Here is a 13,513-nt window from a genome sequence, read left to right as displayed (position 1 = left end):
TCGTTATGTCATAGATTGCTGGTTAAGATCAGCAACTGTTATGCAACCATTGAACTTATTCAAAACACTCCCAACAATTTATACTATCATGTAATGCTGATTTGGACCTATATCTAACAAAATGAATATTACTTTTCTCTAAATGTCCTCCTGTAACGTATGGAATGGGTAAACACAGCACCAGAGCAGGAACTTATTGGATCCAGCTGTGTCTGGACACAGGACTCTGCTCTCAGCTGGTCTCAATTCCCTGAGACACATGAGTGAAACAAAAGACACTATGTTTATCAGATAAAAGTTTCCACACTGGAGTTTGACATTAAAGGACACGTGCTACTTCCAACGTTCATATGCTTAGGCCTGTTACAAAAATAGAGAGAGAAAAAAAACAACCTAAAATGACAACTGTCTCCTCAGGTCTTTCAATGTTTTAACAAATCTGAACAGTGGAATAAATCACCAAACTACTCGGACTGCTCACAGCCAAAAGCTCATAAATGATGAGGCTGCTAATTCATATGGATTTGGTGTAAGGACGTTTGTTATTTAGCCACCGTCTGTCTGCAGGAAAACCTTCTAACTTCCTGCAGATACTTAACTCCTAATACGCATCTTATTCCCGGCAGCTGACTTCTATTACTCACCGCTGGTTTCAGAGTAATAACAGTCACAGCGCCTATCCACACCTGTCAATGGTTAAAGACTGGGTCCACGATGGCTGTCATATGTGATGAGTGGAAGAAAATCAGCTCATAAAACACTAATAGAAAAATTTGCCTCAGGATCTCCTAGAATAACAAAAAGAATCCACTTTGCTAATTTCTTTTTCCACACAAGCTCATTCATGGTTTCCATTAAAGAAGATGTTGGGCTCAATCGAGAGTGAAGCAGAGTCTTGTGTCAGAAAGGTTCGGTATCAACTCCACCTATTTGTCTGTTGTTAGATCAATCGAAACTTAATTTGAGACAGCATTTCCACTACGGCGACAGCTATTGTGTAGCTTCATAATGCCTCTGCAGAAAAAAACATGTGATGTCCCTGAGATTACGTCTGTGGTCAAAAACAATTAGCCATCAACCGGTCCTTTTAAAGCTAATATATTTACATGTAATGTCCCCTTTGTTTAATATATGCAGAGATTATGGTTAAAAGAGTGTAAGTTGCGGTTTTAGTAGGAAGTATTGTTTGACTCCTTCTACTTGGCTGGACTCAGTGCCTTCCAAACTTATCTTGAAACCCTTAACATGTGTTTTTGCTAAAAAAATAAAGTTTTGAACCTAGTTCACATATTGTGTTTTTTATGCTACAAGATCTATTATGCTGCAATAGATGGGAAACCCCATCTATTGCAACAAGTCAATTATTGCAAGTCAAGTTTCAACTTCACTTTGAGTTGTCGATGGCAATCAGAATCAAAGTTTGTCATTATTGATAACAGCTTGTTAATGTAGCTGAAGCCTCATGTTATCCACTATGTCATATTTTTAACTTTCAAGAGTCTGCTACATAAAATGTATTATATGTCCATGGTTAACAATAATTTTAAACCATGAGCAGACAGTGAGAGGCAAGGATTATTTCCGTGTCCATACTAAGTTCTATTTTAAATGTAAGGAATTTTATTGCACCAATTGGCATTATTGCATTTTTTGGGGACTTTTAATGGACAGAAATGCATTTTTAAGGGTTTAATTAAGGCCAGAATAGGGACTTTATTAAACGAGCTCTAGAGATGCTGGTAGTCATATTGTTTCCTTTGGACTGAGTCGGACCAGCTGTTTTCTTTTGTTGAAGTTTTCAGCAAAGCTAAGCTAACCAGCTGCTGGCCTTAGTTTTTTCATTATTACAGAACAGATCCGAGAGTGGTTTCAATCTTCTTATATAACTCCCAGCAAGAAAATGAACGGGCAGGCCTTCAGGAACACTTGGAAGTCCCTGGTCCACAGTTTGAAAACTACTTCCATAGGCAGCTGCAATGATCATTACAAACTCTGTGAAACCTTACACTCCAGATTGGGGATCTTCCTTTGCGCTCTTCCACAGGCTGAGAGGACATTGCCCTTCTTGTCTGTGAACTAGAACTGGTGGTAACAAAAGCTCACATCCGACACAGCTCAGAAAGGTACATGGGAAGTGCTCTTTCAGGTGGTGAGCTCCCTTCCTGAGAGGACGAGCTGTGAGGGGGCTCTGTGTGAGGAGGAGGGATCCAGTTGCAGGCAGTTGAATTGGTGCTCTGTTGGGTCTCCCCTGGACACTGTCATTGCATGTTTGCTAAAGGCGGGTCAATGAGGACTTTCTTTGGCAGAGGAATTTCACAGCACACGACAGCCTGCACACACACACACACACACACACACACACACACTCACTCATTGGTGCAGCCCTGCAACCCAAATCTGTGCTACTCTGGTAAGAACGGAAGTAGATGCCGGAGATGCAGGAGGTGAAGGAAGGCTATCCAAAAAGATGGCCTATTGGTTCCAGTTGATGCATTGATTTGGTGGTTTGATGCAGCAAAAAAAAAAAGTGTCCATCATGTTATACTGTTTGTTTATTGGAACTTGAATGGGACAGAGCAGTGGTTAAGAAACAACGGCAGAATGTGTTATCTGTGAATCAGGGCTAGAAACCTTTTTGTATCTGTTTTACAAAATTAAATTAATTTGAGTATATTGCGGAGATCATAACATGAAGGGTATTTATTTTTTGGTTTGTCAAGTGTCTGGTTTCTGTGACATAAAATGTTCTTGTCATTGACCCTGATTGTTATATATCAACCCGCTGATACTATTGTTTCCCACAGATACATTAGCACTGGTCACATACAGTAAGGGTAAGGTTTTCATAATGGACTGTTTTTCTGGAACTCTGACTAAAATTTTGGGTCTTGAATGTAATGAATGTGTCTAAAAAAAACATTGTGCATTCATGAAAAGCAATGTATTATGTAAAAATGAATGTTGGATGCAACATCATACTCAGATTTTGAACTCTAAAATATCAGTATTAGCCTATAAATGTCCAGTACAATCAATCACATGTAATATTTAGATTGAAAAAGATTCAGTCTTTCAATTGGGATTAATCACAGCTAAAAACGATTTGTAACTTTCAGAACACAAAAGTTGTGAGTTGCATAAGCATCAAAACACTTAACTTTAGTGATTAAAATATTGTGTATTTCTTTTAAGGCCAAATGTCAATACAACTACATCGCTAAACAGAGATCCTGCTGTGAAACCAATGGAGGGTCTGCAGCAACGCTTACTTTTCTTACACTGAACCAACCACTCAGGCGTAATTATGCCCCAGTTTTAGAGTTTCCCCGGTTTCAGATAGCGTGGCAGGTTTTGGATGCAAAAAGGCATGACGTAAAACATAACAACCTGTGCTTAGTGTTGGACAAAGACATTTTTATGGAATAATCATGGACCTTTTTTTGTCCCTGTTGGCGTTTGATCTTGTCACTGGCAGCCACGTTGAGTAGTTGCACAGACCTCATTGTTTCCCCAGTTATGCTGACATTTTTGTGTCCTTATTTTACTTTCTCACTTCTTATTCCTTGTCATTTAGCTGCTAACTGCTTTTGGTTCACATCCACAAAAAAACACTCAAAACATCTCAGCCCTTTCCAGTCGTGCTGGCTCCTCCATTTACAGACTTCAATTAGAATAATAAGGAATAACAATTCCCTTTCAATTCTGTGCATGCAGTCGATGTACCATTTGAAAGGAACTGCCTAGTTTATTTTTGTAACAATGCTTAAGGTGCAAATTTGTAAAGTTCCTAAGTTTTTTTTTTTTTTTTGGTGGGGGGGGGGGGGGGGGGGGGGGGTCTTCTTGCTGCAGCCTAAAGTAGCCTACTCCAAAAGCAGCAAGCAGCATGTGGCTGACAACTGCACAACTCCTTCATGTGTTCATTAATTTATTACCGAACAGGACAACCTGCAGCATTTCTTCCTTTGACTGACTATGAGCACATACTAACACAGAGCTTAGTCTGCATGTTACCTTTACACACGTGCCTTTAGACACACCTTCAGCAAAAGGAGCTGTGCTCTGCAACGTCTCTGCTTCTAATGTGTTTCCCTCGATGTCAGCTGAGGGCGACAGAGGGAGGTGTTCCCCCTTTTCCCGGTTCTCAAGATTTTCCTCAGTCCACAATAAACTTTCATTTTGGAAAGTCGGCACACACACACACACACACACACACACACACGCACACACACACATGAACACACATAACGGCGGTCGTCATCTTGTCCTGCAACGGTTCCCCGGGAAAGCTGGACCAGACGTGACTTGACGTTCATTGTACTTCAGAAAACGCGCGTGAGGAAGAAGGAAAAAGCACATAGTCAGCACACAGGTGGAGCTCACCGGAGCATTCTTTTTTTATTTTATTTATTTTTTTCAAAATTTGGTATCATCTTCTAGAAGGAGACTGCAGGGATGAGATAAGGGACGGGACAATGACAGAAATCAGCGTAGTCATTGCTTGCTGAGCTGTTGTTTTGTTTTTAACTTCCTGGCACGTTCAACTCCTCGCGCGACACTTAAGAGGAATACCTGGAATGGAAAAACTTTATCTGCGTCGTCTGGACTGTTGTAAAAACTCCCAAGAAAGAATGAAGTAACCGCTATGGAGCCGGAAAATGCCCCGTGCTCCAAAGTGAAAACCACTGGAGTCGGGGGGTAAGTCATTCAACTTTTAATTCTAATCAGAATTTTGCAATTTTAACCTAGTTTTTAAGAGGGAGCGTGCCTGTGAACGACATCTGTGTCTAAATTAATGCGTCATGTCTTTATTTTCAGTGATATTAAAATAAAATTACTTATAGCTAGAAATGAAAAAAAGGAAAAGTTTTAACAAATTAAAGTGGACTGATGAAGAATTCGAATAATTTCAGAATTAAAATAGATTTAGTTCATACAGCCTATGGAAAAAATACTAGGCCTACGTGAACAGGTGGTGTATGTTCATGGCTTGTATGTAAGCTTATGGAAGCAGTTATCTCTGCACTTTAGACAGTTCAGTGGAAGCTAATGTGAGTTTCTTTACTGTGTCTTTGTTTTAGAATGAGCTGCCAAATGATCTGGTACTGATTTGAGGGAGATGTATGAGAGGAGGAGACAGTCCTCTTTCTCCTCCTCCCTCTCCTCTCTCCTCCCTGCTGTGCATCTCACTCAGCTGGTTGGCCGGCTGTCCCAAAAGGAGGGGATATAAAAGTCAAAATGTTGCATCATATGATTCCCCTGAACTTGAGTGAAACTGCACACCCTGCTTTTTGTTTTTGTTGCTAATGTCAATGTGAGAGCGCAGTGAATGGGACATAAAGTCGAGGGAGGAAAGGTTTTTAAGAGCTTTAACTAGCAGTCAGTGTGTCAGTGGTTGACCAGCGGCTTTCTGTGGCTCTCTGGAAAACCACAAACGTAAAAGATTTCCTCCAAATGCTTTCATTATGGCACTTGTCACTGAGCCTGGTTCACTTAAAACAGCACTGGCTCAACAGTTCAGTCCAGTTTCAGCAACTGCAGGCTGCCACAGCACTGTGCTGAGAGTGCAACAACTAAGCATTATTCAGGAAATATTACTGTCACATGTGCAGTCATCAGAGATAAACTATAACTTCTAGAGTCATACCATCCTTATGTCTGAGTAATTAACACTTTTTTTTGTAACTTGACTTGAGGAATACATCTTACGGAAATGTATACTCCATTCAATGTCTTACATTTCCCTTCCCATAGTCTTTCACTGTTTGAGAGAAACCAAGCCCACTTAAGACTGCTGTCTGAAAGTGCATTGCTCATCTGTAGTTGACTGTAAACAAAAGTTCACATTACAGCATTGATAAATGTAATATGCTACATTTATCTTCATCATTTACTTGAAAATTGATGCAGTATTTTTGTACCTCAGTCAGAAGTGGTTCTTGCTCCACTGATCTGAAAGCTTGAGCTTATCTGGTCAGGCAGTGATATAATACAAAGATTGTTGTCTTGAAACAGATATTAAGAGTCTTTGAACAAAGTAGAGTTCCGCTCGTCTGCTAGATCCACAGGAGTCTTTGACAAATGAGTGTTTGAACTTAAGCCGATTCAAGATAATCAGCTCAAGTGACATGGTTACAACTTTAAAACTGCCATTGTTATCTTGCCTCCTCATGTTGTCGGTCTTTCATGTAATAATGACGACTGTACTGACTGAAAGCATGACTGTGTAAATGTAAAAACAGGTAGGCTACTTTTGTTCGGCTTCTGGTCGGTCTTAGAATGAGAATTAAAGATACGACTTTTTGGGATCTGGTTACCTTTGATGCAAACTCTGTCAAAACAAACTTGAAAGAAGAATGCACTGTTCTACTACAAATTCAGTAATTAGATAAGAAACAAATATTGTTTGCTGAAATTTACTGAACTTATCACTATTTACAGTTTGATGGCATTAGTCAATTGATTAATCGTTGATCATGTTAAGAATTTTTTGTGCAGCCCCAGCCTCCCTATAGATTACCTGTACGCTGACTATCTTCTACTTTCTCTGACTTTTTGTCTTTGTCTTCAGGAGAGTTCTGATTCTTTGGACTTTACTCTGTTGCATCTGCTCTCTGAGGCTAGCACAAGCACAAGGTAAGACACTTGAGCACGGATGGATGGATTCATGTAGAGCACATTCACATATTTGAGCAGGTACTGGTAGAGTCAAAGACAGTTACATTTCAGGTATGTCCTCTCTTAAACTAGGTCATTTTATGATTTTAGTATGTTGCATGCATAGCTAGAACAAAGCATGAACAAAGGGAATTAATATAACTAATGAAAGCAAGAATAACATCCCAGAATGGCCCCACTGCTGTGTATGTTATTCAAGTTTTCCAGTTGTTCACAAACGAATGAATCAGCATCTATTTCGCTCCATTGACAGCAATGGTCAGCTATTCTTCCGTCAGCATTACTGTTTGATCTATCAAGTCTTTCACTCAACATGTTTACTTTCTCCTGGAAAGCATATGAAGCCTTTGTACGAGATGGACCACTATTTGCAGCCTTTTTCCAGGCAGTGGATATCGGGTGCTGTACGCTTCAACTGGATTAGCGAGAAACTGTAGACTCTGCTGAGAATATTGCTTACTTTACATGGAATACTGTACAAATTGAACATCGTGTACTTCACTCTGTATCCCATACTCTCAGTAGCAACATAGAAATTGAACTAGTAATATTTGCAATTACGCTAAAAGCAAGGGCTCAAGTACAAATCCTTTTTTTTTTCTTTTCATTAATCAATATTTTTATAATCTGAAGTGGCATTTAGAGAGTTTTGGACATTAGTTTTATTAGATTTGTTTTGTAACATTCCATGAGCTTACAAATCTTTTACAATTCTGTAGCTGTTATAAGTTCAAATGTCTCCCCTAACCAGCCTTCCTACGACTCTCTGAAGTCTTAGTAAAGGTATTAAGATAATACATGACCTGTCACTCATGATTCCCAGAGTCTTCTCTACAAAATGTGCACTCACTCTCAGGATGAGTCACATTCTGCTGTGCCTTGAAATCTGATGCAGTCAGCTTTTCCTTACTTAAAGACTCTTCTATGGATGTTGTCTGACTTTACTGTCAATCAAAATCAGCGGAATCTTATTCAATGATAGCTTTACAGGGTTTCTTGATGCCTTTTGATAGTATGAGCCACTGCACTCAATGAAAACAATTTCTGGCAATTACCAGGTAACTCTGCATTTATCACTTGGTATTTCCCGCGAGTAATAACTGCTGGCTGTCTAGAGGCATATATTTTTTATATATATGGGGATGTTTCTGCAAAATCTCAAACTCTAATGAGGCTATAAACTCTCCATTGATAAAGCAAGATTTACTGTGAAAGCAGTTCTGCTAGAATACAGAGCAGCTGGCTTTCCTTAACTTTTTTTTTGAAGATACATACTCTTGTTTATATAAAAACAACTTGCAGTGATAGTCAAGCACATAGAAAGGACTGTGCAATATCAAGCTGTTGTAAGTTTTGTGTTCCTTATATACTCTAATCTATTAAATGTCCAGTCTAGCATTGTAGGACTGCATCCTTTCCTTTGCATTCATTGACTTCTACCTCATGAGCCGCTGCTTCTTCTTTTTGAGATCAGATTAGAGATCAAATTAGATCAGATTAAAAATTAACTGCCTGCATAGAGGCCTTTAATCAAGTCTTTTTTGCAGTTACCATTATCTCTATACATTAATTGTTTGCATATACGTATCCTCAGAATGAGACTCAAGGCCTGATGATTTTCAGCCAGATTGTAGCATTTTTGGCACAGATTAGATGTCCTGCTTAGCCCTTCTCACATATAAACTTCATAATATTCTCTGTCAATTTCTAGACATCTAGCTCTTAAAAAGTTTTTCAAAGTTTTCAATAATGTGATACGCTTATTTTAATGATTGATGGTATGGAAACCAAAGCTTTAAAAAAAAAACCTTCTCATCTTCAGTTATACTTTAAGTTCTAAATATTTTCAAAGGCTATCATTAGCAAAAGAGAGAAAGCACTGTCTAAATTGCACAAAGATCTTGGCAATGTAGATATATTGGGTGCCAAGGAGTTTTATTTTTGTTGCTTTGGTATCAAAAGAGGGATCAATATTCTTTGATTTGACAACCTTAGGTCCTGATGCTTTCAGGACCTGGACTTTTACAGCCATGTCCCATAAAGCAGGAGACCAGCACAGACAATCTCTACGATACAAATACTATAGTTGAAAGCTCGACTCTGGCAACTGAGTTATTCAGTAGAGTATAAACCAGAGAAACACAGCTGAACTTAAACAATGACAAACCCGCTCGCTTGCTTGCTGTAAATGTTCCAGACTCTAGCATGCAGTTTTCACTCCCCTAACTTTAGGCAGACTTTGTTCTATAGGGCTGGAAAGTGTGGCTCCATAGTGGATATTATGTTGATATTATACCAGCCTTGTTCCGAATAATGGCTTTACTATTAGTGCTTAGAAATAAACAAGCAACCCTGGGTGGCTCCAGGGGTTCACCACCTCACCCTGAACAACTACCCCAACTATTTAGTCGTCTTGCTGCATGAATCATTTAAACAGAAAGCAAACCATTTGCATAGTAATGATGACAATCATATGCATAAATATAGATGAGAAGACAATCATGTTGATAGTCCACTTATTGACCAAATGCAATTAGTATGTCCCATTCCTCAGAACTTATTAATAAAAATTACATTTTCATGTGGCATGGGAAATGTCTGACTGAGAATATAACAGAATATCTTTATTTGTCAGTGTACAGATACAACTTTGGCCAATTATTCGACCTTCAATTAGCCAGTAGGTTCATTAAACTGAGTCAGAGGCAAGGAATTCACTCCCTTTTACTTAAGAAACACAGTGTGACCTTGAACTCCAAAATACCTTATTTTATAAAAGAAAAACACCACATGGGTCTTTATTTCTTCTATTCTTTTCTCCACTCGAAGATATTTACTGTGAAGCATCTGTGGAAAATGTTCTGTCTGTGCACGTGCCTGCTCTCAGAAAACAGAGTTTTTTTGAAGCAGTGCTTCGTCTTGGATGTGTTATACTCAGTTCTCAGTTTTTCCCCAGCTCATCAGGAGGTCACAAAAAGCCAGAGGCAGTCTGTCTTCCCACAGAGATATAGATATGAGAGAGAAAGCAAAGAAAGTAGATCATGAATCATAAAATGAAAGAACAATTTTGCTTTTCTCGAACCATATTAACAATTCAAATGAGTGCTATATTGGAAATTCAGCTGCAGACTGTCTTTGTTCTTGTTTCAGTTTCTGTTTGATGTTTCTTTTCCTTGTGTGGGTTTTTCAATCGTGCTGACCTCCCACTGCCTGTGCACACTAAACAGGGTTTCCCCCCCTGCATGTCTAGTGTCTATACTTGCTTCTTCTCTGCAGAGCTGTAATTTATCATTCAGCAGTTTATTTTAGTCTTGCCCACATTTGTTTGGTATTAGTCAAAGGGTGGATATTTGAGATGTGTGTGTACGATTTGTGCTTTGACATCGCATGAATTGGGATGATTATCGTACTTTATGCAGGATGCTGAATTGCCAAGGATGATCTTTTTTTTTTCATCCTTGCTAAACTAAACAAGAAGCTTTTGTTTGACACAACCGCAGACTTACACTGATGCATAACTATAGACAATAGTATTATAAGAGCAACATTTCCAGTCTTTTTCAGTGTTTAAACCAAAAACAGATTTCACTTTCTGAGAGAGCTGGATGTTATGTTTGGATAAGTTGTCCCAATTTATATTTCTATAAATTATCCCAAACATAAACTTTGTCCTTTTAAAAAAACGTGTGTGTGTCAGGCACCACCATTTTTTGTGTTAAGGGTTTTAAAGAACATTATTTTTTTGGAGTTCAAATGACGTAAGTTAAAATGACATGTTTTTTTTAAAATATAACTTTATCCTTACATCTTGTAGAATGTTAAATAACGTCAATTCATTATCAGGAAGAAATGTTTGTGTTAACCTTTTTTCTATGTTTAGTGTAATGGGTTGTCACAAATGCATTGGTAAGAATACCCTCGAAATAAAGGTTGGTTCTTGATAAAGTAAAATGTGGATTAAAAATAGTCTTCAACAAAGCTATGGATCCAATTAGGAGCAATATATACAGTAGAGGCAGCACTGTTATGTGTGAAAATCACACACATTTACTCCTGTGAGATGCAAGTAGCATTTAAAACCTTCAGAAAACACTGCAGAATGTTTTCATGAGCTAGGGCCCCTGTCAGAGCAATCATCTTTAATCGACAGACATTACCAGACATAGTGAGATGGCTTTTTAGTCTTTTGGAAATCTTGCCCTTAAAACCCCACTGCTGTAATCTTCAGGGACTCGTTTAGACTCAGTTCCCTGAGATTGCTCTAATTAAGGCTGATGTAACGATTGCATAATTTGTGGCAATCCCCCAAACTGGATTTTGATGCCTTGCCCTATTGGAAATTGTATACATCCTTTTTCAATTGCTTTTGCAGCAGGATTTCCATTAGTCTAACGTTAAACTTGTGAACTCTCCGCCTAGCACCACAACATAATTATCACTTTTATTACTACACTTTCGTTTTTTCCAGAATGTACTTTGATGGAGATCAGTGCACTACAGTGGGAGGTTGATAATGTGTGTCTTACACAAACTTTCGTTTTTTTAAATAGCTTTTTAAGTGCGCCTATAAAGTAAGATCTGATGTGCAATAGCTATGTCAATTGATTTGAATTTCAATTTGAATTTCCCTCAGGATCAATAAAGTATCTATCTCTCTATCTATGTTTTCCTCTCTTTAAGTTTCGGCATTCATACATCTTTTGAAATAGCTCATTGTATGCCCTTCTGTAAAGCTCTCTGTTATCTCTGCCTCTAACTTAACCCTGGAAGACATTTTTAGGGTAAAATTCAATAAAAACAATTCATACAAAAGAGAAGCGCATGTTTAATAAGCTTAGAAACTAATATATATAGTTGTATTGTAAGATGTTCCCCTTCCAGATTCCTTTGGATTTCTACAAAGCTAAGAGTCACTGACTTTCTCTCTTTTTTTCTTGTTTGAAGATGTGGATGTTTTGCAGCAGCTTGGGCTGTTTGGGAGAAGGACAGGCGAGTCGTCATCTTCGGGCGCTCAATCCATCCCCAATGGCATTATCCCCTTCAAGTCAGGAGTTATCCTCACCCCGAGGGCACGTATCCAGGTGCCACTGCGCACCGTCATCCCTGCAAACTACAGCTCCATCAATCTCTCCCTGATCCTTAGTCTGTCCGTTCACCGCATCAACAGCGCTTTCCTTTTCTCAGTCCTGTCTAAGAGAAGAAAAGTTCAGCTCGGGGTGCAGTTCGTACCGGGGAAAGTCCTGGTACACACTGGGCAGAGGAGCTCTGTGAGCTTTGACTATGATGTCCACGATGGCCGGTGGCATAGTCTAGCCTTGGATATCCAAGGTCATCAGGTGTTCTTACACACCTCTTGTGGAGCGAAAAGTGTTCATGCAGATTTGCGTTTAAAAAAAGTCGAAGCTCTTGACGCAGAGGGCTCTTTCTTGCTAGGAAAAATGAACCACAACGCAGTGCCGTTTGAAGGCGCTGTGTGTCAGTTTGACATTTATCCCTCTGCTAAGGCAGCTCATAATTATTGTGATTACATAAAGAAACATTGCAGAGAAGCTGACACGTATCGGCCCATGCTTCCACCACTGCTACCTCTAATTTCAACAGATGTAAACATTACTGTTACTCATAGAACTCCACTGAAAGAGATATCCAAAAACACAGAGAGACCAACTTTGGCCTTTACAGAGGGAAGGACAAGGACTACTAATGTTGATCCAACTGCCTGCTCGCTAATGCAGAACGAAACATCTGTGTATCCGTCTTTGAGCACTCTGAAACCTGGTGTTGTGTCTGTTTCTCTCCTGGTTCAACCTGGCTTCGAGAGCCCGCTCAAATTTCCAACTCAAACTGCTACTGCATCTCTTAAGATCAGCAGGACACCGCAAAACCTAAAACCAACTTCTTATGGTAATGCTGGGGAGAACACAGAGCAAGGAGATACAAATCCTCAGAAACCTTTTGACCAAATTATGGATTTACCTGCTTCCACGATACCGTCCGAGCTGAAGCCAAACCTCAAGACCACAGCTGCTTTCACACAGGGGTCTCCTCCAAACGCCTACCTTCCCCATAAAAACCAGTTGAGCACAGTAGCTTCAAAGAAACCTGAGCCAAAAGTGACCAGTATGCAGGATGTCAAACCCACCTCGCTTATTCCAGTCACTCTAGCTGCAACAGATGGCTTTCAGACTTTTGACGTGGAACCGACCCAGTTTTCACTGCTGGCTGGACCACCTGGAATAAAGGGAGAACCAGGACCACCGGTGAGTGTTTAAGCTGTAACGATAACACAACAAACACCTGTCCTGAAATCAGTGCAGGAGTACATGCATTTTTAACACATTTAAACCACAGGAAGTGTTCTTTGTTTCACATACTGCAGGGAGGGATATTTGTTTATTGTATGGCTTGTTTACCACACTGTATTTATTTGATTATTTATGAATGAATGTTATGAATTAGGGTATTTTCCCTGCAACAGATGTTTTCACATTTATCTGCAACATTTCTACTCTTTTGGACTCGTACAGTACACCTTTGGGTAACAATGATTTACGAGTATTCCAGATCTTTGTTTACATTTTGTTTGGCCTTTCTTTGATGTCCAGGACAAAGGCTGACGTTGTTGCTGACGTGTCTCCTGGTTGTGTGGTTTTCTGAATCCGGTACAAAGCACAGCATCTCTGAAGTGTTTTCTTATTTTACAATAGTGTGTTGGTTTGTGAAAGAGTCACAAAGCTACTTTCCCTGTTCTTAGTTTAATATATATACTGAATATATATTTTTTGCTGACTTGAAAGAAATAGTTGCACGGGAGCCCGGTCAGATTGTTACTGATTGT

At 39.3% G+C, this 13,513-nt stretch overlaps 1 protein-coding gene across 1 annotated transcript in view; it reads left to right on the top strand.

The window, feature by feature from the left end:
* Positions 1-4,175: 4,175 nt before the first annotated feature.
* col27a1b (collagen, type XXVII, alpha 1b) overlaps positions 4,176-13,513 on the top strand; it is a 67,753-nt gene continuing 58,415 nt past the window's right edge. Inside the window, exons 1-3 of the mRNA XM_065948227.1 lie at positions 4,176-4,695; positions 6,569-6,633; positions 11,620-12,935. Coding sequence (XP_065804299.1) covers positions 4,643-4,695; positions 6,569-6,633; positions 11,620-12,935 — 1,434 coding nt within the window. The 5' untranslated portion in view covers positions 4,176-4,642. The remainder of the gene's footprint in view (positions 4,696-6,568; positions 6,634-11,619; positions 12,936-13,513) is intronic.

This window comes from Labrus bergylta, chromosome 2, assembly GCF_963930695.1.
Source record: "Labrus bergylta chromosome 2, fLabBer1.1, whole genome shotgun sequence".
Lineage (NCBI taxonomy): Eukaryota > Metazoa > Chordata > Actinopteri > Labriformes > Labridae > Labrus > Labrus bergylta.
The sequence above is the reverse complement of the archived record's forward strand: the minus strand, read 5'-3'. Positions and strand labels throughout refer to the sequence as shown.